Source organism: Oncorhynchus tshawytscha, linkage group LG28 (assembly GCF_018296145.1).
Source record: "Oncorhynchus tshawytscha isolate Ot180627B linkage group LG28, Otsh_v2.0, whole genome shotgun sequence".
Taxonomy (NCBI): Eukaryota; Metazoa; Chordata; class Actinopteri; order Salmoniformes; family Salmonidae; genus Oncorhynchus; species Oncorhynchus tshawytscha.
The window spans coordinates 35,819,584-35,845,997 of record NC_056456.1 but is presented as its reverse complement, the minus strand read 5'-3'; the positions used below and the strand labels follow the sequence as shown (position 1 = coordinate 35,845,997).

The 26,414-nt window shown below is 45.2% G+C and overlaps 1 protein-coding gene across 2 annotated transcripts in view; it reads right to left on the bottom strand.

Annotated features, from left to right (window-relative positions):
- Nucleotides 1–26,414, bottom strand: part of LOC112227213 (fibroblast growth factor 12-like) — a 62,641-nt gene that overhangs the window by 15,004 nt on the left and 21,223 nt on the right. Inside the window, exons 1-4 of one of the 2 annotated variants that reach the window (XM_042308140.1) lie at nucleotides 24,292–25,631; nucleotides 22,369–22,416; nucleotides 17,723–17,833; nucleotides 7,025–7,128 (exon numbers count right to left, since the gene is read on the bottom strand). In XM_042308140.1, the coding sequence (XP_042164074.1) occupies nucleotides 7,025–7,128; nucleotides 17,723–17,833; nucleotides 22,369–22,416; nucleotides 24,292–24,490 (462 nt within the window). In that variant the 5' untranslated portion in view covers nucleotides 24,491–25,631. Of the gene's footprint in view, nucleotides 1–7,024; nucleotides 7,129–17,722; nucleotides 17,834–22,368; nucleotides 22,417–24,291; nucleotides 25,632–26,414 lie in introns of those variants that run through there. The other variant, XM_042308139.1, reaches the window with a different exon arrangement.

Genomic DNA, 26,414 nt, shown 5'->3' with positions numbered 1-26,414 from the left:
GGGCTATTTACCAATAGACTATGTACAGCAGCAGCGATCGGTTAGCTGCTCAGATAGCTGATGTTTGAAGTTGGTGAGGGAGATAAAAGTCTCCAACTTCAGCGATTTTTGCAATTCGTTCCAGTCACAGGCAGCAGAGTACTGGAACGAAAGGCGGCCAAATGAGGTGTTGGCTTTAGGGATGATCAGTGAGATACACCTGCTGGAGCGCGTGCTACGGATGGGTGTTGCCATCGTGACCAGTGAACTGAGATAAGGCGGAGCTTTACCTAGCATGGACTTGTAGATGACCTGGAGCCAGTGGGTCTGGCGTCGAATATGTAACGAGGGCCAGCCGACCAGAGCATACAGGTCGCAGTGGTGGGTGGTATAAGGTGCTTTAGTGACAAAACGGATGGCACTGTGATAGACTGCATCCAGTTTGCTGAGTAGAGTGTTGGAAGCCATTTTGTAGATGACATCGCCGAAGTCGAGGATCGGAAGGATAGTCAGTTTTACTAGGGTAAGCTTGGCGGCATGAGTGAAGGAGGCTTTGTTGCGGAATAGAAAGCCGACTCTTGATTTGATTTTCGATTGGAGATGTTTGATATGAGTCTGGAAGGAGAGTTTGCAGTCTAGCCAGACACCTAGGTACTTATAGATGTCCACATATTCAAGGTCGGAACCATCCAGGGTGGTGATGCTAGTCAGGCATGCGGGTGCAGGCAGCGATCGGTTGAAAAGCATGCATTTGGTTTTACTAGCGTTTAAGAGCAGTTGGAGGCCACGGAAGGAGTGTTGTATGGCATTGAAGCTTGTTTGGAGGTTAGATAGCACAGTGTCCAATGACGGGCCGAAAGTATCTAGAATGGTGTCGTCTGCGTAGAGGTGGATCAGGGAATCGCCCGCAGCAAGAGCAACGTCATTGATATATACAGAGAAAAGAGTCGGCCCGAGAATTGAACCCTGTGGCACCCCCATAGAGACTGCCAGAGGACCGGACAGCATGCCCTCCGATTTGACACACTGAACTCTGTCTGCAAAGTAATTGGTGAACCAGGCAAGGCAGTCATCCGAAAAACCGAGGCTACTGAGTCTGCCGATAAGAATATGGTGATTGACAGAGTCAAAAGCCTTGGCAAGGTCAATGAAGACGGCTGCACAGTACTGTCTTTTATCGATGGCGGTTATGATATCGTTTAGTACCTTGAGTGTTGCTGAGGTGCACCCGTGACCGGCTCGGAAACCAGATTGCACAGCGGAGAAGGTACGGTGGGATTCGAGATGGTCAGTGACCTGTTTGTTGACTTGGCTTTCGAAGACCTTAGATAGGCAGGGCAGGATGGATATAGGTCTGTAACAGTTTGGGTCCAGGGTGTCTCCCCTTTGAAGAGGGGGATGACTGCGGCAGCTTTCCAATCCTTGGGGATCTCAGACGATATGAAAGAGAGGTTGAACAGGCTGGTAATTGGGGTTGCGACAATGGCGGCGGAAAGTTTCAGAAATAGGGGGTCCAGATTGTCAAGCCCAGCTGATTTGTACGGGTCCAGGTTTTGCAGCTCTTTCAGAACATCTGCTATCTGGATTTGGGTAAAGGAGAACCTGGAGAGGCTTGGGCGAGGAGCTGCCGGGGGGGCAGAGCTGTTGGCCGAGGTTGGAGTAGCCAGGCGGAAGGCATGGCCAGCCGTTGAGAAATGCTTATTGAAGTTTGGAATTGGACTATTCGATGCTATTGCAGTCCGCCACAGGATGTTTTTGTGCTGGTCGAGGGCAGTCAGGTCTGGGGTGAACCAAGGACTGTATCTGTTCTTAGTTCTGCATTTTTTGAACGGAGCATGCTTATCTAAAATGGTAAGGAAGTTACTTTTAAAGAATGACCAGGCATCCTCAACTGACGGGATGAGGTCAATGTCCTTCCAGGATACCCGGGCCAGGTCGATTAGAAAGGCCTGCTCACAGAAGTGTTTTAGGGAGCGTTTGACAGTGATGAGGGGTGGTCGTTTGACTGCGGCTCCGTAGCGGATACAGGCAATGAGGCAGTGATCGCTGAGATCCTGGTTGAAGACAGCGGAGGTGTATTTGGAGGGCCAGTTGGTCAGGATGACGTCTATGAGGGTGCCCTTGTTTACAGAGTTAGGGTTGTACCTGGTGGGTTCCTTGATGATTTGTGTGAGATTGAGGGCATCTAGCTTAGATTGTAGGACTGGCGGGGTGTTAAGCATATCCCAGTTTAGGTCACCTAACAGAACAAACTTTGAGGCTAGATGGGGGGCGATCAATTCACAAATGGTGTCCAGGGCACAGCTGGGAGCTGAGGGGGGTCGGTAGCAGGCGGCAACAGTGAGAGACTTATTTCTGGAGAGAGTAATTTTCAAAATTAGTAGTTCGAACTGTTTGGGTATGGACCTGGAAAGTATGACATTACTTTGCAGGCTATCTCTGCAGTAGACTGCAACTCCTCCCCCTTTAGCAGTTCTATCTTGACGGAAGATGTTATAGTTGGGTATGGAAATCTCTGAATTTTTGGTGGCCTTCCTGAGCCAGGATTCAGACACAGCAAGGACATCAGGGTTAGCAGAGTGTGCTAGAGCAGTGAGTAAAACAAACTTAGGGAGGAGGCTTCTGATGTTGACATGCATGAAACCAAGGCTTTTCGATCACAGAAGTCAACAAATGAGGGTGCCTGGGGACATGCAGGGCCTGGGTTTACCTCCACATCACCCGCGGAACAGAGAAGGAGTAGTATGAGGGTGCGGCTAAAGGCTATCAAAACTGGTCGCCTAGAGCGTTGGGGACAGAGAATAAGAGGAGCAGGTTTCTGGGCATGGTAGAATATATTCAGGGCATAGTGCGCAGACAGGGGTATGGTGGGGTGCGGGTACAGCGGGGGTAAGCCCAGGCACTGGGTGATGATGAGAGAGGTTGTGTCTCTGGACATGCTGGTTGTAATGGGTGAGGTCACCGCATGTGTGGGAGGTGGGACAAAGGAGTTATCAGGGGTATGAAGAGTAGAACTAGGGGCTCCATTGTGAACTAGAACAATGATAACTAACCTGAGCAACAGTATACAAGGCATATTGACATTTGAGAGAGACATACAGCGAGGCATACAGTAATCACAGGTGTTGAATTGGGAAAGCTAGCTTAAACAGTAGGTGAGACAACAGCTAATCAGCTAGCACAACAACAGCAGGTAAAATGGCGTTGACTAGGCAACGGGGCCGACAGATAAAACATAAACAAGCAGAATGGAGTACCGTGATTAATGGACAGTCCAGAGTGCATCAGCTATGTAGCCAAGAGATCAGTGTCCAGGGGGCAGCGGTGGATGGGGCAGGGAAGCTGGACTGGCGAGTGTTATCCAGGTTGAAAAAAAAAGTTAACAATGACTAAATAGCTTGTAGCTAGTTAGCTTCTGGAGGTTCTTGAGTGTGTTCTAAAAATTAAAAATAATAGCGATTCCGTATCACATTGGGTGAGGCAGGTTTCCGGAAAGGTATAAACAGATAAAAAATCAAGAAGAGATAGAAAGTAAATATGGGAGTGATATTAAGTATAAGTAGTATAAGTAGTGATATTATGAATATTTCCTTCAATGGGGTGTTCCCAATTACCAACTTAAAAGTGATGCTCCAGAGGTTTTATATAATTTCAGCCAGTAGTGTTGAAAGTAGTGCTCAAGAGCCTAAGAAATGGTCCCCCTGAAAAGTGTGCACTACGTCATCCATTTCCTATAACATGTTACGTCCTGCAAATTTTATTTTCAGATTTTCTTCCAACTTTCATCCACAACAACTCTGACTTGCACACACACACACACGCGCACAGCCCTCCTCCAAGTTCACAGAGCAAAAGAACCAAAAGCAACAATGCAACTTCTTCCCACTAGTCCCTAGGGTTAGGAGCGAGCTAGCTATAGTTAACAGGTAACAAGACAGGCGGGGGGGTGTTAGAGAGGTAGGAGGATATCTCTCTGTAATTACTTCCCAAGGGGACCACAATATTGCATCTCTGCTCTGAGACATTGACAAGAAAAGCATTAGAAAAGCCACTCAGATGACAAGACTTGAAGAGACCCTCGAAGAAAAACAAGAGTGAAATAAGTTATAAATAGAAAGAGAGGGGGGAGGGGGAAGGAGGGAGGATGAGAGTTTGCTTGCTGGTGCAATGATGGTGCTGTTTTATCTCCGCTTCAAAGAGAGAGGGGGGAGAGAGAGAGAAATATATATAGAGAGGAGGAGAGAACGAGTGAGAGAGCGAGAGAGAGAGAAAGAGCGTGAGAGAGAGAGAGAGAGAGAGAGAGAGAGAGAGAGAGAGAGAGAGAGAGAGAGAGAGAGAGAGAGAGAGAGAAAGAGCGTGAGAGAGAGAAAGAGCATGGGAGAGAGAGAGAGAGAGAGAGAGAGGGAGAAAGAAATTGAGAAAGAGAGAGGGAGAGCTAGAGAAAGAGCAAAAGAGAGAGAGATAGGGAGAGGGAGAGAGAGAGTAAGAGAGAGAGAGGGAGACAGAGAAAGAGAGAGAGGGAGAGAAAGAGAGAGAGGGAGAGAGAGAGAAAGAGAGAGAGAAAGAGAGAGAGGAGAGAGAGAGAGAGAGGGAGAGGAAGAGAGAGAAAGAGCGAGAAAGAGAGGGAGAGAGATAGGGAGAGGGAGAGAGAGAAAGAGAGAGACAGGGAGAGGAAGAGAGAGAGAGAGCGAGAGGAGAGGGAGAGAGAGAGAGAGAGAGAGAGAGAGAGAGAGAGAGAGAGAGAGAGAGAGAGAGAGAGAGAGAGAGAGAGAGAGAGAGAGAGAGAGAGAGAGGAGAGAGAGAGAGAGAGTGTGAGAGAGAGAAGAGCATGGGAGAGAGAGAGAGAGAGAGAGAAAGAGAGAGAGAGAAAGAGCATGGGAGAGAGAGAGAGAGAGAGAGAGAGAGGAGAGAAAGAAATTGAGAAAGAGAGAGGGAGAGCTAGAGAAAGAGCAAAAGAGAGAGAGATAGGGAGAGGGAGAGAGAGAGAAGAGAGAGAGAGAGACAGAGAAAGAGAGAGAGGAGAGAAAGAGAAAGAGAGGGAGAGAGAGAGAGAGCAGAGAGAGAGAGAGAGAGAGAGAGAGAGAGAGGAGAGAGAGGGAGAGAAAGAGAGAGAGAGCAAGAAAGAGAGAGACAGGGAGAGGAAGAGAGAGAAAGAGCGAGAAAGAGAGAGAGAGAGATAGGGAGAGGGAGAGAGAGAAAGAGAGAGAGGGAGAGAAAGAGAGAGAGGGAGAGAGAGAGAAAGAGAGAGAGAAAGAGAGAGAGGAGAGAGAGAGAGAGAGGGAGAGGAAGAGAGAGAAAGAGCGAGAAAGAGAGGGAGAGAGATAGAGGGAGAGATAGGGAGAGGGAGAGAGATAGGGAGAAGTAGTGTTATTTGTAAAAAGCTGTTAGGAACCACGTTATATCATTCTCTCTCCTTATCCTCCTTCCATTACTGTGATAAATGTCTTTCCATCCGTTACATGTGAAGCGCCTCATTGGTGGCAGCATAAGCAGCATGCATAATGCCAATCAGAGGTCAAGTTGACTAGGGAGGTCCGAGCCAGTCAGAGGTCAAGTCGAATAGGGAGGTCGGAGCGAGAGTAGGGGTGGAAGTAATGTGGTATGGTCCAGTACGGCATCCTGGCAAAATAAATAGTGGGGCTACGCTGTACCCGTAAAACATGAGCCTATCACAATAATGAAAACAAAATGTCAAGAAAACTGCAGGCTATTACACTAATACTTATCATTACCTCATGTCAGAGGCATGTCAGAGGCATGTCAGAGGCATGTCAGAGGCATGCAACATTTGCGAATGGACTTGAAAATGGACTTGACATTTTAATTTCCCATGATGCACGACAGGAAAGATTGGCCGCTCCATATGCCTGGGGAGAGCTTTCTCCTCTGTTTAATTCAAATGGGTCTTTCTGCCACTACTGTAAAAGCTGTTCATGGCTAGTAAAATATTCCTCGTCCACTTTGAAGAGGAGGAAAGATGTGCACTCCGGCCCATGAAAGTGATGATGAAGCACTGCGAAGCAGAGCCTTAAAACTGCTGTTTGACACTGGGGTTAAAGTCTGTCTGGCTCCCACGATGATGGTAAGTGGAATGTTATGAGCTGACTGACTATAGGGGAGATGCAGAATAGATTTGGTTCCACTATCATGAACTCTGTAAATTAGCTGTGCGTTGAGCAAATGTCAATGTTAAATGACTGTTTAATTAATGAACAGTAATGTAATGAACAGTAATGTAATGAACAGTAATATAATGAACTGTAATGTAATGAACAGTAATGTAATGAACAGTAATGTAATGAACAGTAATATAATGAACAGTAATGTAATGAACAGTAATGTAATGAACAGTAATGTAATGAACAGTAATGTAATGTAATGAACAGTAATGTAATGTAATGAACTGTAATGTAATGTAATGAACAGTAATGTAATGTAATGAACTGTAATGTAATGAACAGTAATGTAATGTAATGAACAGTAATGTAATGAACAGTAATGTAATGAACAGTAATGTAATGTAATGAACTGTAATGTAATGAACAGTAATGTAATGTAATGAACAGTAATGTAATGTAATGAACAGTAATGTAATGAACAGTAATGTAATACGATTAGAATGTTTACTGCTGTCAGTTAAATCACACACACCAACCCCCTCCCTCTCAACCACACACCCCAACCCCCTCCCAGACACACACACACACACCCCAACCCCCCTCCCAAACACACACACACCCCAACCCCCCTCCCAAACACACACACACCAATCCCATTCCCAACCCTGTGATTGAGCCCCACAGTAACATATTATCATCCTAAACTTAGTTCAAAATATAAACCCGTTTTACCATGAAGTACATGAACAAATCACAGTACTAGAAAGAAACCATGAACAAATGAACAATTAGTGCACAATAACAAAACAAGTGTTTTATACAGCTCCACACAAAAAATACCAAAATTGGAATATGTATCAATGCAGAGTGAATGTAGTGATGTCACAATGAAGGGGAACACGTCTGTGAGAGGCGGTGGGTCTTACTGAGCTGTAGAGGAAACCCTCTCCGTTCATGCCGATGTAGAGGCCGGCCTTCACCCCTTGGATGGCCACCACCCTCAGACCCACAGGAATAAGATTAAACAGGGCTGAGAGAGAGAGAGAGAGGGGGAAGAGAGAGAGGGGGGGGGAGAGAGGGGGGAGAGAGAGAGAGAGAGAGAGAGAGAGAGAGAGGGAGAGAGAGAGAGAGAGAGAGAGAGGAGGGGGAGAGAGAGCGGGAGAGAGAGAGAGAGAGAGGGGGAGAAAGTGAGAGAGAGAGAGAGAGAGGGGGAGAGAGAGAGAGGGGGAGAGAGAGAGGGGGAGAGAGAGAGAGAGGGGGAGAGAGAGAGAGAGAGAGAGAGGGAGGGGGAGAGAGAGAGGGAGGGGGAGAGAGAGAGAGAGAGAGGGGGAGAGAAAGAGAGAGGGGAGAGAGAGAGAGGGAGGGGGAGAGAGAGGGAGAGTGAAAGAGAGAAAGTGTGAGAGAGAGAGAGAAAGTGAGAGAGAGAGAGAGAGAGAGGGAGAGAGAGAGAGAGAGAGAGACAGAGAGAGAGAGAGAGAGAGAGAGAGAGAGAGAGGGAGGGGGAGAGAGAGAGAGAGAGAGAGACAGACAGAGAGAGAGGGAGGGGGAGAGAGAGAGAGAGAGAGAGAGAGAGAGAGAGAGAGAGAGAGGGGGGGGGAGAGAGAGAGAGAGAGAGAGAGAGAGAGAGAGAGAGGGAGGGGAGGAGAGAGAGAGAGAGAGAGAGAGAGAGAGAGAGAGAGAGAGACAGAGAGAGAGAGAGAGAGAGAGAGAGAGAGAGAGAGGGAGAGAGAGAGAGAGAGAGAGAGAGAGAGAGAGAGAGAGAGAGGTATTACTCAGATGATACCTTTAGCCCTCACACCTCCAGTATTTCACTTTATCTTGTGAACGATCTGCTGAATTACCCAGGAGATGCCTGCGTGACCTGACTAATGTTGCTGTACGGCACCTCTTAAAGTGGGGCTTTTGAACAGTGTCAGGCATTGCAGTTATTCAGCATGTGCTTTCCCTCTGAAGTGGGCACTTCTTTTGAAGTGGACATCCCTCTGAAGTGGACATTCCTCTGAAGTGGGCACTCCTTTTGAAGTGGACATCCCTCTGAAGTGGACATTCCTCTGAAGTGGGCACTCCTTTTGAAGTGGACATCCCTCTGAAGTGGGCACTCCTTTTGAAGTGAACATCCCTCTGAAGTGGACATCCCTCTGAAGTGGACATTCCTCTGAAGTGGACATTCCTCTGAAGTGGGCACTCCTTTTGAAGTGGACATCCCTCTGAAGTGGACATTCCTCTGAAGTGGGCACTCCTTTTGAAGTGGACATCCCTCTGAAGTGGGCACTCCTTTTGAAGTGAACATCCCTCTGAAGTGGACATCCCTCTGAAGTGGACATCCCTCTGAAGTGGACATCCCTCTGAAGTGGACATTCCTCTGAAGTGGGCACTCCTTTTGAAGTGGACATCCCTCTGAAGTGGGCACTCCTTTTGAAGTGAACATCCCTCTGAAGTGGGCACTCCTTTTGAAGTGAACATCCCTCTGAAGTGGGCACTCCTTTTGAAGTGAACATCCCTCTGAAGTGGGCACTCCTTTTGAAGTGGACATCCCTCTGAAGTGGGCACTCCTTTTGAAGTGGACATTCCTCTGAAGTGGGCACTCCTTTTGAAGTGGACATTCCTCTGAAGTGGGCACTCCTTTTGAAGTGGCCATCCCTCTCTCAGGTGTTTTATGTCCTAAGGCCTAGACTTCCTCTAGAGCAGGGTCCCCCCCACCACCAAGTTTTCTGAGCAAAATGTTTTTCTTTTTTTATTATAATTGTTGGGCATCAAAGATTATAAAAACACCAAGAAATCATCTCCAAGTGATTTTAGTTTTGGAAATCTGTTCCCAAGTATTCCCATGCATAAGTGAAGTTGAAATTAAAATTATTATGTTTACGTCAAATATTATATCTGTTTGGGCTTCTTGCAGACTACAAAATGATATGTAATTATTTTCCGTCCCCAGACCATCCACTCAAGAAGAAAATCATCCCTCAGCTGAATCTAGTTGATGATCCCTGCTGTAGAGGTTTATTTCCATGGTGGCTAGGGATACAGAACGACCACAGGGACCCCGTGAAGAAGATTGTAAGTGGCGACGGAATCAGATGAAGCTCACAGAGATGAGAGTAGAGGTGCCAACGCACGTCCGTCCGCCCAGCAGATTCAATTTCACTCAATAAATATCGACGTGCCGCTTTCGCCTAGCTACGGTATAATTCTGCCCCTGAGGATCCCCAGGAAGGTGATACACTAAAATGGCTGTGTTGGTTCTTCCAGCAACACACTCTTGAACAAGGTGTGAGAGGTTGGCCCATATGCACCCTTTACTATTCTCTTTTCAATTTTGTAGCTCTTCCTTTCATCCCTCGCTCTGTTGCACTTCCAGATGGATACCTCTGTCACTTTGATGACCAAATGTGTCTCCCCAAGGATTAGTGCATGACTCCGAGAAGACAGGATGTTCTGGGCGAGAGCTGCCACTACATCAGCCGTCATCCACACAGACATACTATATACACTCTTAGAAAAATAGTGTTCCCGAAAGTGTCCTTCGGCTGTCCCCATAGGATAACCTTTTTTGGTTCCAGGTAGAACCCTTTTTGGTTCCAGGTACAACTATTTTGGGTTCCATGTAGAACCCTCTGGTGAAAGGGTTCTACATGGAACTCAAAAGGGTTCTACTTGGAACCAAGAAGGGTTCTTCAAAGGGTTCTCCTATGGGGACAGGCGAAGAACCCTTTTAGGTTCTAGATAGCACCTTTTCTTCTAAGAGTGTAGGGTTCAGTCATATCAGAGGCAGTCGCCACAGACAGACCTACATGCCATTGCCTGAGATCAGAGAATTGGTAAGACGTGTAGAATAGAAATCTGCATCGCTATGAAATTATTATTAAGTGCCACAGCTCTCAATTCACTTGCTCAAAAACTGTGACTTAACTCATGAGACAGGAGCTGTCCTACACTTGTCTTCGGGAAGAGAAAACCTGACAAATGACTCAATAATCATGGCCTCTATGCGTGTAAATACATGGGCAAATGAGTTAACAACCAACCTGTACTCAAAAGTTTGTAATTGCAACTTTCTCTGACAGTCACCCACTAAAGCTGGCCTAAACTGCCAAATGCTAACGTAAAAACAATGATCAGAAATCTGCATCCATCCAAAGGGCAGACAAATGTATCAAAGCTTGAGGAAATCCTTGGAATGTCAGCCATCCAAAGCAGCTGTAATCGGACAAGGCAAATCGAAACAGGAAGGCAAGCCTGTTTGATGCACTAATACAGTGTGGGCTCTGCATATAATAAAATCCCAGGACGGTTTAGAAAGTTCTGGGCCGTCGAAATGGGAAGGGCAGTTCCTATAATCCTGACGGACACAAATCTATTGGGTGAGACTTGATGAGAGGGAGTGGGGGAGGGGGGTATACAACGACAGACTGCAGCTGAGAGAGCCTTCTCTAACAACTGATGCTAAACAAGAGCAATAGCCATGGAGATGCTAGAGCAGGGGAAGAACTAGCACTGTGTATTGCCTCTCATAACCAACGATGTCTTCCTGAGCCTCATAACCAACGATGTCTTCATGAGCCTCTCATAACCAACAATGTTTTCATGAGCCTCATAACCAACGATGTCTTCATGAGCCTCTCATAACCAACAATGTTTTCATGAGCCTCTCATAACCAACAATGTCTTCATGAGCCTCATAACCAACAATGTCTTCATGAGCCTCTCATAACCAACAATGTTTTCATGAGCCTCATAACCAACGATGTCTTCATGAGCCTCATAACCAACAATGTTTTCATGAGCCTCTCATAACCGACAATGTTTTCATGAGCCTCATAACCAACATTGTTTTCATGAGCCTCATAACCAACAATGTTTTCATGAGCCTCATAACCAACAATGTTTTCATGAGCCTCATAACCAACAATGTTTTCATGAACCTCAATTTGTGCAGGTAATTATAGAGGAGTGATCAACAGACGACGCAATTAAATTACAGGGCGTCGGATTACAGAGCGTTCAGGCTCTGACTCAACGAAGGAGAGGTGATGGGGGTTCCCAACGCTCCTGAAGAAGGTTATCCGGTTGGATGACCATCGCGATGAGTGCGTCCAAGGTCAGATTGTCGTCTCGGGAACACCAACTCCGTCTGGACCTCATTCCATCCGCTGGATGCTGCTACCGTACTCCACCGTGGTCTGGCCATCCTGCCCCCCCCCCCTCCGGTGGATGGCCGAAGACCCCCCTGAACAGAGTGGGAGAGAGGAGAGGAGGAGCTGAGTTCCTATGAGAGATTCATGGCTCTGTTCAGGGGGGTTCCGGTGGACGACATTCTAGATCCCAACATCATCTGAGAATTCCACCTTCCCCGTCCCGCTCCTCGCCCTCTTGGAACCACCTGTCGGGGAGGGTGTACTGACACATCTACTCCTTCTCCTCCTCTCCAGCGCTCGACATCGCCGGTCTACTAACCCCCGTGACCTGGCAACCCATCATCACGCACACCTGGCAACCTTCATTACCCACACCTGGCAACCTTCATTACGCACACCTGTGGCAACATTCATTACGCACACCTGGCAACCTTCATTACACACACCTGGCAACCTTCATTATGTACACCTGGCAACCCATCATTACGCACACCTGGCAACCTTCATTACACACACCTGGCAACCTTCATTACGCACATCTGTGGCAACCTTAATTACGCACACCTGGCAACGTTCATTACACACACCTGGCAACCTTCATTACGCACACCTGGCAACCTTCATTACGGACAGCTGGCAACCTTCATTATTTACACCTGGCAACCTTCATTATTCACACCTGGCATCCTTCATTATTTACACCTGGCAACCCATCATTACGTACACCTGGCAACCTTCATTATGCACACCTGGCAACCCATCATTACGCACACAAGGCAACCTTCATCCTGCACACCTGGCAACCTTCATTATGCACACCTGGCAACCCATCATTACACATACCTGGCAACCCATCATTACGCACACCTGGCAACCCATCATTACGAACTCATGCTTCTTGACTTCATGCATTAACGTTACACCACTACACGCATCATGGGGATTAAGAAGTAAGCCATGCCGACAAAAAGGTGGGTATACTGCGTATACATGTGTATTACCTCCACTACACCACTGATCTTAACTCCTCCTCCACTAACCCGGATTGGTTGAAACAGTGCAGAAGAGAACCTCCCCCGACAGTTTTTCCCCGCCTTCTCATTAAGACCAATATCTTGGGGGATTGAGTTTCAGGCGCTTCTTTTACACCTGCTACATTTGGTTAGGTTCTCGGTTGCGACCGGACGGCTCATGACGAGAGCCGTGTGTTGTGTACCTCCAATCAAATCGGTCTGCACATTTGCATGGACATTGGTTTACATAGATATGATGGGAGATTTTGAATTTGAACATTGCGTTTCAACAAATGTCATACTAATACATCACACAGATCAATAGGTAGTTGTCTAAAGTTGGATAAAGGAAGAGGGATTTTAGCAGAATATGTTGTTATCTGGTTGTTATCTGGATATCTGACCAGATAACAACCAAAATATGACGTCGTTCCCATGACAATTTCATTTCCTCATGGCAAAAAGTTGTGAAAGAGACCAGTCGGTTGCTACAATCTGGTTATACGACAACTTCTAAATCAGAAATGATATCAATAGGACATCATGAGCCAGCCCGGGCCAGTTCTTTCTCTCCTTCCCTCTTCTCTATCGTCTTCAGTCTCTAAGCATGAGGCGTTTCTCAGAGGGAATTATTTATTAGGTACAAATGGAGTAGGGGGTATTTTTGGTTCTATTTGCTAAATGATTTCCAGTTTACTGCGCTCCTCCATCCCCTGATACCATTTTTCCAACAGTCATTTCATACCATGAATTTCATACCATGAAAGTGAAGAGAAATGACTGGTGGAAAGGATCCTTTGGACCAGATGTCTCCTGAGAAAGAAGTTCCTTCGATTGAATTTATTATAAGTCATGAACATCCACAGGGAAAATGCAGTTGCGACAATCACAGGCTTTAGAGATGTTTAAATCAAAACAATGTGACACTTACATTCACACAGTGGCACACAAAGGATGTTTTGCTAGGTGTTTCCATTTGATATAAAAATATATACAGTTGAAGTCGGAAGTTTACATACACTTATGTTGGAGTCATTAAAACTTGTTTTTCAACCACTCCACAAATGTCTTGTTAACAAACTATAGTTTTGGCAAGTCGGTTAGGACATCTACTTTATGTATGACACAAGTCATTTTTCCAACAATTGTTTACAGACAGATTATTTCACTTATAATTCACTGTATCACAATTCCAGTGGGTCAGAAGTTTACATAAACTAAGATGACTGTGCCTTTAAACAGCTTGGAAAATTCTAGAAAATGATGTCATGGCTTTAGAAGCTTCTGATAGGCTAATTGACATAATTTGAGTCAATTGGAGGTGTACCTGTGGATGTATTTCAAGGCCTACCTTCAAACTCAGTGCCTCTTTGCTTTATATCATGGAAAAATCAAAAGACATCAGCTAAGACCTCTGACAGTACCACACCATGGGATCAAGCAGTTGTCATACCGCTCAGGAAGGATACATGTTCTGTCTCCTAGAGATTAACGTACTTTGGTGCGAAAAGTGCAAATCAATCCCAGAACAACAGCAAAGGACCTTGTAAAGATGCTGGAGGAAACAGGTACAAAAGTATCTATATCCACAGTAAAACGAGTCCCATATTGACATAACCTGAAAGGCCGCTCAGCAAGGAAGAAGCCACTGCTCAAAAAACGCCATAAAAAAGCCAGACTACGGTTTGTAACTGCACATGGAGACAAAGATTGTAGTTTTTTGAGAAATGTCCTCTGGTCTGATGAAACACATATAGAACTGTTTGGCCATAGAACTGAAAAATAGAACTGTTACCATTGTTATGTTTGGAGGAAAAAGGGGGAGGCTTGCAAGCCGAAGAACCCCATCCCAACCGTGAAGCATGTGAGTGGCAGCATCATGTTGTGGGGGTGCTTTGCTGCAGGAGGGACTGGTGCTCTTCTCAAAATAGATGGCATCATGAGGGAGGAAAATTATGTGGATATATTGAAGCAACATCTCAAGACATCGGTCAGGAAGTTAAAGCTTGGTCGCAAATGGGTCTTCCAAATGGACAATGACCCCAAGCATACTTCCAAAGTTGTGGCAAAATGGCTTAAGGAAACAAAGTCAAGGTGTTGGAATGGACATCACAAAGCCCTGACCTCAATCCCATAGAAAAGTTGTGGTCAGAACTGAAAAAGCGTGTGTGAGCAAGGAGGCCTACAAACGTGACTGGGCCAAAATTCACACAACTTGTGGAAGGCTACCCAAAATGTTTGACCCAAGTTAAAGAATTTAAAGGCAATGCTACGAAATACTAATTGAGTGCATGTAAACTTCTGACCCACTGTGAATGTTCTGAAAGAAATTACAGCTGAAATAAATCATTCTCTCTACTATTATTCTGTCATTTCACATTCTTAAAATAAACTGGTGATCCTAACGGACCTAAGACAGGGCATTTTTACTTGGATTAACTGTCAGGGATAGTGAAAAACTGAGTTTAAATGTATTTGGCTAAGGTGTATGTAAACCCCTGACTTCAACTGTGTATTTCAGTGTTCTCAGTTGGACATGCAAATTTGAATGCAAAATAGTTGTTTTTCTCAATAAAAGTTACTATGGAATTGACCCCTAGGATGTGTAGTTGTCATTATTACACTGATATTACCACTGATTAAGAAAAGCAGTCTTCAGATCACTATGATCTGATTTTTTACAAGTTTGGATGTTTTTAGCACACCTAACACTGTCTCACAGGCACAAAATACTATGTGTGAATTGACTCATCTCCAAGACATTGTTTAAAAGTTCAAACCAATTCATTGTTTGAGGTATAGATCTTGGCAGTAGATGTTGGCACTAAACTAGAACAAAATTTCACACACATTTTGTTTCACTGTAAACCAGTGAGTGTCGGTGCTGTTTAAGATGATGGAGGGCGATTCTTTTTTTTCATGAGCATGGCCTTATTTCTATTACAGCATATTGGATGAATGTCATTCATATTCCATTTACTCAGCTCAATGTAACATCGATGTCACACCAGCCTTCGCTTTGGCTCTCCCTCCAGGCCAGCTCAGGTGTTCTGTGTCGCTGGCCTCCTACCTGCTGACAAACGCCCTTCAGTCATCAACCCCGGACTTGTCTCGTCGTCATGGTTCCAATCCCCACTCTATCACTGTATATATACTCCCTCTGTCATTTGTCTTTTGTCGGTCAATGTTACTTCTTCTCCTGACAGGAATCACTTCTACTATTTCCTGAATACTTTATATTTTGCACTTTGTGCCTTTCTGTTTATGAAGATATATTTTGAGCACAGCCAGCGTTTGAGTCATCGTCCCGCTTTGATCTATGGTGCATAAATCAATTCAGTAGTTCTAAACCTGCGACTGCCTCCTGCCTACTCCTCTCTACACCAGTGACAATCGATAAGTGTAGTTTAATGCATTATGCTCACATTTTTCCTATACCCAATGATCATGTGGTTTCTACAACCTGGCTGATGAATAAAAGCTGTACAACGTGTTAATAATTAAGGTGGCAGACAGATTCAACACTGCCTTGCACACTCTAGCCTGCATCTAGCTGATCTAGGGTGTAATCATTAGTCCAACAGTTGCAAACGTGAGTTTCTATTGGACAAATTCAAGTATGTTTATCCCTGTTTCGCTCAGTTTGCTTCCGTGTTTAAGAAACTTATTTTCAACAGAATCGCAGATTGAATACACCTTTGATCACAAACACAAACAGTTTACTTTAATAACAGCCTAATACAAACAGCACGATCACTGCCTGTTGTATAATTCCTTCTCACATTGATGCACTCTCCTCCTTTCACCTTTTCCCTTTGCTTGTGCACAACACACCAGCTGTCTGTAACCAGGCAGAAAAAAAAACTTTCCAAAGCCAAACCTTCATATCATAACTGCTAACCGCTACACACAGCCTCCATTGTTGTCACCATATTAGCTAACGTCATAGGATGCTTTCGTAAATTCACTCTGGCTATCTACTCCGATTTCAGAGCACTCTCGACTGAGTGTGCCAGAGTGCAGAATAACGGATACATTTACGAACGCTCAACACCCGTTGAATATGGCCGGTGTCGTTAAACATCGGCAAAAAAACGCAATTAAATTGCTGCCAGCAGCAGTTAGTCACCTACGCTCTAGATAACATGAAAACAGCCTAACCAGCTCTTCTAGGACGAGTAAAATGCTTAGCAGTTACACCGGAGAGCCACAGTGGAAATACATTTATAAAACCAAAAGCTTACCTTGACGTGGAAGAGTTCCAGTGTTGGATAGCCATAGCCAGCTAGCTAACATAGCATCCCTCTCTGTTGGATAGCCATAGCCAGCTAGCTAACATAGCATCCCTCTCTGTTGGATAGCCATAGTCAGCTAGCTAACATAGCATCCCTCTTTGTTTGAGCCGGGTGTTTGAGTAAGCTAAACTAGCTAGTTGCATCCGCTAGCTAAGTACGTGAAAAGAAAATCCAACGAAATATAGCTATCTCTCTCTCTCTCTCTTGCTTCTCCTTAATTTTTTGAAGAAATACATTTGTTCAAAACTGTTCAACTACTGTCTCACTATCTTTGTGTCAGCTACTCACCACATTTTATGGACTGTGCTAGCTCTCTGTAGCTTATGCTTTCAGTACTTGATTCATTCTCTGATCCTTTGATTGGGTGGACAACATGTCAGTTCATGCTGCAAGAGCTCTGATAGGTTGGAAGACACCCTCCAGAATTTTTTATTTTTATTTTTTTACCTTTATTTAACTAGGCAAGTCAGTTAAGAACAAATTCTTATTTTCAATGACGGCCTAGGAACAGTGGGTTAACTGCCTGTTCAGGGGCAGAACGACATATTTGTACCTTGTCAGCTCGGGGATTTGAACTTGCAACCTTTCGGTTACTAGTCCAACGCTGTTGTCATAATTACTGTGTAAGTCTATGGAATGGGGTGAGAACCACGAGCCTCCTAGGTTTTGTATTGAAGTCAATGTAGCCAGAGGAAGACGGAAACTAGCTGTCCTCTGGCTACACCATGGTGCTAACCTAAAGAGTGCTGTTGAGGCTACTGTAGACCTTAATTGCAAAACAGTGTGTTATAATCAATTATTTGGTGACGTGAATATATTTACTATAGTTGTAATCTAAATGTTTCACAATGTTTTATTTTCCCCAAATTCACTGAGGATGGTCCTCCCCTCATATGATGCAATACCATAAATTAAGGGATGTTAAATGGGGTAGTATCCCAGTTCAGAGTATTTATAAGTGCATCCTTCCATCCTTCCTTGAAGCAATCACTGATCACAAAAGACTGGACAGGTGAAAGCCACGCGGTGGAGCCTTTGTGTTTACCTGTCGAATCACGTCTAACCATTACATCAAGAAACAAAGGAAGGAAGGACACACTTTTAAGGGATTGGAATGAGGCCAGTAACTCTTGGTAACCATGGGGCATGCTGGGAGTAGTAGTGCCGAACCAATTACTCACTGTAGTCGCTGTTCTCGTCCTTGCTGCCATCGATAGAGCCATCCGGCTGCATCTGCAGGTAGAAGCCCTGCTGGCTGAACAGTCGTGTCACGATGCCCTTCAGCTGCGGCTCTGAAACAAAGGACAGACCCCACCACGCCCCACCCCCCAGGGGCACGTCAGACCACACCCCTACTGCCTGACACCTTGCCACTGCTGTTCACATTGACAAACTAGTAATACACATGTTGAGGATGGGTTACCAGGTTGGTGTCAGGGTCAGGGGTCAGAATAGACTTGGTCTGGTACAAGAAAATTCAAAGGAATCCATAGATAGTCTTGTAACACGATAGTAACCTATGCATTTTTATGAAAACTGTTATCTTGTTGAACATTGCCAACTTGCTAGCTAAGGTATCTCCTAACCTCTACGTGGCAAACTGATCCTTGAATCCTGACGCACCTGTAACCATTAGAGTATCTACTGCCCTCTTGTACACTGGTGATGTTGACAGGTGGTCCTTGAAGGTGATGATGTAATCTGGTATTAATATATTATGGCAGCTGACCTACGTTTGGGGTTTTGGTGTTTGCCATTTGCCTGATCTTACTATTTTCATCAGGAGAGTGACTTGTGGATTCACTCAGATTTTTCCACTGTTCACCAAGAGACGAATCCTAACTTTTTATGCACTTAAACTTGAACTTTTGAGTAAATCATGCACTGACGTCAATGAGATAAAAACAAAAAATCACAAGTTAGTATTCAGCCCTATCTAACTGCTTGCTTCTAGATGGGCCTGGAGATTTCGGTGAACCAGTACTTCATAATGTGGGTTTAACTAACAAAATATCTACAATGTTTATTATGTTTAAAGGGCTTTCAACTCTACATCTGATGCCCAATCAAAGGCTATGGTAATTTTACGAGGTTAGTCACCCCAAAATGTTATACCATCTAAAAAGAACACTGAGTATTATATTCTGATGCCTAGTCACCTTACCCCTTACCCCTACCTGTATCACTCCAGTATCCCTGCACATTGTCAACATGGTACTGGAACTGACCCTGTATATAGTATGCTTACTTATTTTTATATCTCATGTGGTTTTGTTCTACCTTGTTATTTTTAGTATTACATTCTGATTGATTCCTGCATTGTTGGGTTTAGATCTTGAAAGAAAGGCATTTCACTGTACTTGTACACGTGACATTAAAATGTTAAACTTGAAACTTGAGTTGCCGTCCAACTTTGTGGTGCTTGTGACATTTGGTGCTGGGCTTGTGACGGAGCAGGTGGATCATGAGGTTTAGCCCAAGGCTATGGGAGTCTTTTGCCGACTGCAAGAAAAAAACGTGTGAAAAAGTATGTTTATCGTTGAGAAAGGGTGGGGGTGCTAGAAGATCATGTTAGGAGAAACAATCATCTGCAAATTCTCCAGCCTGGTTTCATAGACTAGACATAACATAGTAAATGTAAATCTGGGACACTTAAATTAGTATGATATGTTACGTTTGGTATGGTTACATAAGATAGGATGGTTGGTCGGGTGTATAATGTGATCGTCTAGCAACCCAAAGGTTGCGAGTTCGAATGTCATCATATATATATCAACTACTTTTGAACTACTTACCAATTTTTAGCAACTTTGTAACTACTTAGCATTTCAGCTAACCCTTCCCCTAACCGTAACCCTTTTAGCTAACGTTAGCCACCTAGCTAGAATTCATAGAATTTTGCAAATTCGTAACATAATGTATGTTTTGCAAATTCGTAACAGATTGTACGTTTTGCAAATTGGTAACATAGAATAGGAATTGTAATTCGTAACATATCATACAAAATGGGTGATGGACATCCACAAATGAATACTTACCATAAGAAAAACGTAACATATCATACAAAATGGAGTGTCTCCTTTTTGCATACAGAATAATACGATATTCTCTGAGACCAGGTTGAAATCTCTGTGATGGTTAATGTGTAGTTCTTTTGATTGTGCGTGGATAGTTTAGCTTCTATAGAGCTTGTCAACAGGGACACTTAGCAGTGAAAATAAAACATTCTGAGTAAGATATCTTACATTTGGTATTTTTTGGTCCTTCATTATTTGGGATTTATGAAAGCAAATGTGTTAGATTTGGATTGAGCAGTAGAGGCTCGAAAGGAGTACCTCTATATTGTGGTAGTGATGCTGCTTATGGAGTCATGCGTTTGCGAAGGTTCAATTTGAAGCTAAGGCAGTTGTGATCCAACTGTATAATTCACTGGCTCCATCATCCTACAACCAGGCTGTTATTTTCTCATCTGTCAAAATAACCTTCATCAAATTGAGACCAAACGGAAAGTCACAATCTGAAAATAATAATCCTGTACTTTGTTTGAGATAAACAAACTAAATTGTCCTTGGATACAAGTTCATTATTCAATTGAATTTTCTTGGCCTTTACATTAAACAAACCCCGTATTGATTCGAGTCCAGATCTCTCTAGAGGTGAAGTGTGAACATGTGGACGGGTTCAAAGAGGGCTGATGGAGTAGCATCTGACCTCAGAACAGAATCAGAATCATCGCCAGTGTCCACAGTGGAATCCCCAGTGGACTCCAGGGCTGGTCCTGGAGCAGATATGTGCCATTTGATCCGTACTGTCGTTGAGCCCAGGGTTGGCTTGCAAGCTGACCTCGCATCAGTGGAGGTTAATGTCAGATCAACCGTACTTCATTCTGTCCATCAATCCACAACTCACCGGCGGCAGAGCCGTCAATCTCTGGGACAGGCCCGCCATAATCCATCAAGAGTAGGGAGAGTGGTGTGGAGTCTAGGGAGGAGGTAGGGCAGGGAGAGTGGTGTGGGGGGTAGGGCAGGTAGAGTGGTGTGGGGGGTTGGGCAGCTAGAGTGGTGTGGGATGTAGGGCAGGGAGAGTGGTGTGGGGGGTAGGGAGCGGGAGTGGTGTGGGGGGCAGGGAGAGTGGTGTAGGCGGAGAGAGGTGTGGGGTGGAGGAGGGAGAGTGGTGTGGGGGAAGAGGGAGAGTGGTGTGGGGTGGAGGGGGAGAGGTGTGGGAAGGGAGGAATGGTGTGGGGGGGGTAGCAGGGTGGGACCTCACTAAATCACATGTGATAACTGCACTACTATGAATAAAGGCTTGAACATGGGCTTAGTGATCACTGACAGCAGAACAAATCTGCTCCATTTAGAGGGGTGGGAAACACAATGGACATGCTTGTGTTGTTTTGTGTTGTGTTGTGTTGTGTGTGGCAGTGGATATGATATCAGTGGAGGCTGCCGAGAGGAGGACGGCTCGTAATAATGTCTGGAACGGGGCAAATGGAATGGCATCAAATACATAGAAACCTTAGAAACCATGTGTTGGATGTATTTGATACCATTCCACCAGTTCCACTCCAGCCATTACCACGAGCCCGTCCTCCCCAATTAAGGTGCCACCAACCTCCGTTGCTGTGTGTCTGGGTGGATGCGTTTGCGTGCAAATGAAGTATGCAGGTATGTGTGTGAGGAGACAGAAATAGAGGGAGAGGGCGTGTTTAAGTGTGAGTTTAAGGGAGACGTGTGGACAGAACAAATTGCCTGTGTCTGTGCTCGGGATATGCCTACCATGGGAAGACGTGCCTGTGTGTATTCAAAATTGCACAACCTTTAGTGTGACAATGTACAGACATAAACAGGGACAGTTGGGCATGTTGACAAATGGCGTTATGACCATGAAATGATTAATGATCACCTCAATCTCTATAGTCGACAGTTTAGACAGGGAGAAACACAGCTCATCAATACACATGGATAAACAGACCTCCACCCAGTCACACAACAATACGCCACATGTTAAACACATGTCAAACACACACTGGAGGAGCAGAGGGAAGAGACAGAGTGAAAACTGATCAGACAGACAAACTGAAAGACAGAGACATAAAAAGCGAAGGAGAAGAGGGAGAGAGTAACCAAAGAAGAAGAGACTACTGCAAGAGAGCTTAAATCACACAAAATACAAAATCAGGAAAAATAGAAAAAGGAGAAATCCAAATTGAAAGTAGTGTCAAAACAATTATCAGAGGAGTCACTGGCATCAGACAGGTGCTGCAAGCCACTACCACCCCCACCCCTCACCACCCACTACAACCCCCTCCCAACCCTCAACCACCCCCACCCACTACCACCCCTCCCAACCCTCAACCACCCCCACCCACTACCACCCCCTCCCAACCCTCAACCACCCCCACCCCTCACCACCCACTACAACCCCCATCCCAACCCTCAATCACCCCCACCCACTTCCATCCCCCCCAACCCTCAACCACTTCCACCCCCTCCCAACCCTCAACCACCCACCCTTCAATCCTCCACCCACCCCACCCACTACCACCCCACCATCCAACCCTCCACCCCCACCCACCCCACCCCTCATCACCCACTACAACCCCCTCCCAACCCTCAACCACCCCAACCCTGACCACCCACTACCATCCATCCACACCCACTACCACCACCCAGCCCCACCTTCCCCCTGTCCTCCCCTCCCACCCCAGCCTCTCACCTCCCCCACCCTCCCTTCCTAGCAAAAGGGGTATCAACATGGGCGCGAGATGATGCGGGGGGTGGAGACGGAAAAAAACACAGCACACACGGATGGAGGCTGAGCTACTGACCTAGCCTGCCGCCCTTACGGGACACCTGTGGAGGTTTGGAGGGTGCATCTTATGAGGGAGATAGAAGGAAAAACAACATTCTTTTAACAGACAAATTTCTCCAGCAAAGGCTGCTTGTCAAAATGTTCTAACCATTACTGCAGTATGATAATATAACGTCTGTCTGTCTGTCTGTGTGTTTGTCTATCTGTCTGTGATTCTGTTCTATCTGACTGTCTGGGGTTTTGTTGTCTGTCTGTCTGTCTGTCTGTCTGTCTGTCTGTCTGTCTGTCTGTCTGTCTGTCTGTCTGTCTGTCTGTCTGTGGTTTTGTTCTGTCTGTCTGTGGATCTGGTCATTCTGCCTGTCTGTCTGTCTGCCTGTCTGTCTGTGAGTCTGTCTGTGGTTTTGTTCTCTGTCTGTGGTTTTGTTCTCTCTCTCTCTCTCTCTCTCTCTCTGTCTGTCTGTCTCTCTGTCTGTCTGTGGCTTTGTTCTGTCTGTCTGTGGATCTGGTCATTCTGCCTGTCTGTCTGTGGTTTTGTTCTCTGTCTGTCTGTCTGTCTGTCTGTCTGTCTGTCTGTCTGTCTGTCTGTCTGTCTGTCTGTCTGTCTGTCTGTCTGTCTGTCTGTCTGTCTGTCTGTCTGTCTGTCTGTCTGTCTGTCTGTCTGTGGTTTTGTTCTGTCTGTTTGTGGATCTGGTCATTCTGCCTGTCTGTCTGTGGTTTTGTTCTCTGTCTGTCTGTCTGTCTGTCTGTCTGTCTGTCTGTCTGTCTGTCTGTCTGTCTGTCTGTCTGTCTGTCTGTCTGTCTGTCTGTCTGTCTGTCTGTCTGTCTGTGGTTTTGTTCTGTCTGTCTGTGGATCTGGTCATTCTGCCTGTCTGTCTGTGGTTTTGTTCTCTGTCTGTCTGTCTGTCTGTCTGTCTGTCTGTCTGTCTGCCTGTCTGTCTGTCTGTCTGTCTGTCTGTCTGTCTGTCTGTCTGTCTGTCTGTCTGTCTGTCTGTCTGTCTGTCTGTCTGTGGTTTTGTTCTGTCTGTTTGTGGATCTGGTCATTCTGCATGTCTGTCTGTATCTCTGTCAGTGATTCTGGTATGTCTATCTGTCTATCGGTGATTCTGGTATGTCTATCTGTCTGTCTGTGACTCTGGTATGTCTATCTGTCTGTCTGTGGTGACAGTGCACCTCCCGTTCATCACATGACAGCCTTTGGCTGGATAAGGAGGGGAGTGATTGGCCAGTTCCTCTTTATCTGTGCACCAGGAGAAGGGGAAGAATGATAGCTTAGCATAGTAGCCCCGGAGTCTGTGTCCATCAATATGGCTGGTAGCGTCTTAATCACTATAGCTACCTCCCTACACTGCAGTAAACCTCCCCTCTGCATTAAACATTTACCATTAAACATTTACCATTAAACATTTACTCTTGAAACAGCCTTTGTGCACTGCGGTGCAACTTATCTCCACTCAGTCTCAATCTCCATGAATTATTGAATTATTTAAGGAAGCATTCATTTCAACATGGCAGGGGAGATGTAAAAAAATGAATGTTAATTAGTAAGCTTAAATATATGTGAATATATGTAGGTCATAGCCAATATCTGCCATGCCTTCTAATAGAAATGCACAGCCTATAGGATAGAATAGCAATAATGGTGCTAAAATAATCGATCATTATGATCACGGTAATATAACATTAATATCGGTAACGTCACAACATGTACATACTTTTACATTGAGGCTGATACGGTAGGATATGGGTAAACTGTGCAGTGGTTCTCGACAGACAACACGTGAGCTATGGAACAGGTGGATTTTTCGCATTGCATTCTCAGGCACCGCGGGTAAATCTACCTCCAGCCTTTATTAAGATAAGGCATCTGACTGCAGTAATGCATTAGCTCAGCTCGGTCGAGGGGCGGGGAAACCGTTTCACACAAAACTACAGCACTGACCTGGTCGCCGCCGAGCGGCTGGTCTTTTCTTTCCGCTGCAGAAACGGACTTTGCTGAAGACCCCCAAGAAATGGCGCTCGCATATGGAACGAGGATCTTTGCTGGGGCTAGGACGGCGTTTTGTAGTGGAGACTCGGTCGCTGTTTGACTCCCTCGCCTGGCGTTTCTGACGGATCAAGGAGCTGGCGATAGCGGCCATCTCCCTCGCGGGCGAGCCGAACCGAACCAAGAGTCGTTGGACAGAGATCGAGTGGTTGTGTGATAGTTTGGAGCAAAAAGAACCGTGAAATAAAAAATAAAAAACGATCCACGCGGATTTAGCAAAATGTCATTCTGACCCCTTAGAAAATACACAAATTCATTGCAGGGAAAGTATAAATGCCACCAATTTACGCATAATCTAGGCAATTTAAAAAAAAATGCAACTGTGGTAAATAAGTTTGTGTGCGTGCGCAAAATTGAGTCTCAGGTATTCCAGGTCTGACAAGCACGACTGTCCCCCTCGGTATAATCCTCATTTGCACGGAAAGTCCGTGAGTGTCAAAATATCCAGCACCATAATGCATTCGAGACACCTTAAACTTCACTGTAAACTATTTCATCAACAGCTGGGTGAATGCAACGTCTCATAACTTGTCAATGTATTAAGCCGAAGTCAAAACCGAATCGAGAGGGGACAAAAGGTAGGCGGCGGTCCATTTGGCTGCCCCACTCACTCTCCGGGACTACCGGCATCTGTGCCATCTGTACCAGCCCTTCTACCAGCAGACCCTCCGAGCACGGTCGGGGAAAGATAATGATCTGTGAGAATGCAGCAGCAACATAGTGATTTGGCTTTACAATGAGAGAAAAACATATGCGTTTCGTTATTATTGTTCGTATGTAGACTATAAAAATCTTCCAAAAAGCCGGTTTCCTTGCAGACAACACGATTGGAGTAATGGATTATTTCCTTCCGTATGGATGGTATGCGGGTGCTCTCCTCTCGCCTACAGGCATGAGTGAATGGGCTCACGGTTCTCTCTCTACGCAATCATACGTGATTGAGGTTTGGATGAAGAATTATCCGGGGAAAAAGAGAGAAAGAATTGAGAGGCAGGAGGGAGAGGAACGAGACAGAGAGAGTGTGTGAGAGTGCGAGAGAGAGTACGTTCATGGTGCGTGTATAAGAGAACAAAAACAAAGAGAGAGAGCGCGATAGAGTGAGTGCGCATCTCCAAAATAACGGTGTGCTGTGTTCGTCCCCGCGCGCGTTCAAATCCAAACGAATTTCCGACGGACCTCGGTACCGCATTCATTATTGGGACAATGGGGCTTAAGTCTTTCTTCAATTTGAAATGTAGCAGTGATTATATGCGGTACCGAGGTCAGTCGGAAAGGGCTAGACAGCCAATTTGGACCGCTACTATCTATCCCCATTGTACCATTCTAATTCCAGTGGTTTATGAATTCCTTTCTTATACAGCAGTTTTATGTTGCTAATATATATATATATATTTATATATATTTATATATATATATAAATATAAGTAAATACCTATCTATTTAGGCGCCTTTTACATTAGCTTGAAGTGTCAATGGACACCTGATGGCTAAAGGTTATATGCAAAATGAGTTAATTAACCCCTAGACGAATCCTTGTGTGCACAGCGCAGATAATGGTTGAAAATAAACACACATTGACAAGGCAGAGACAACACAACAGACAGACCAAACAGAACACACACGGACCTCATGATGAAATACTGTGACTTTAAGTGAATAGAAGGTGGGTGAACGTTCTATTTTATGTTCCACGCGTTATTACAGTATCATTACATTGCAATGGTGTCATGACTTTATAACAAGTGGTATATCATGTCTGATGACTTTATAACAAGTGTTCTGGCAGGCCCTCTCAAGGAAAGTGCCAATTCCTGACCTCTGTTGCTTTAACTGATGAAAGGTGGTGTGCGTGTATGTGTGTGTGAGTGATCTTTCTGGCTCTGTGTCCGATGCGGTGTGTGTCCTCATATAGGAGGGCACACACGAAAGTGGCTCAATAAAAGGGTGGGAGAATGACGTGAGCCATACATGGAAAACCTCTCGGCTCCCTGCCACGGAGAATCAGCGTGAACCATTCA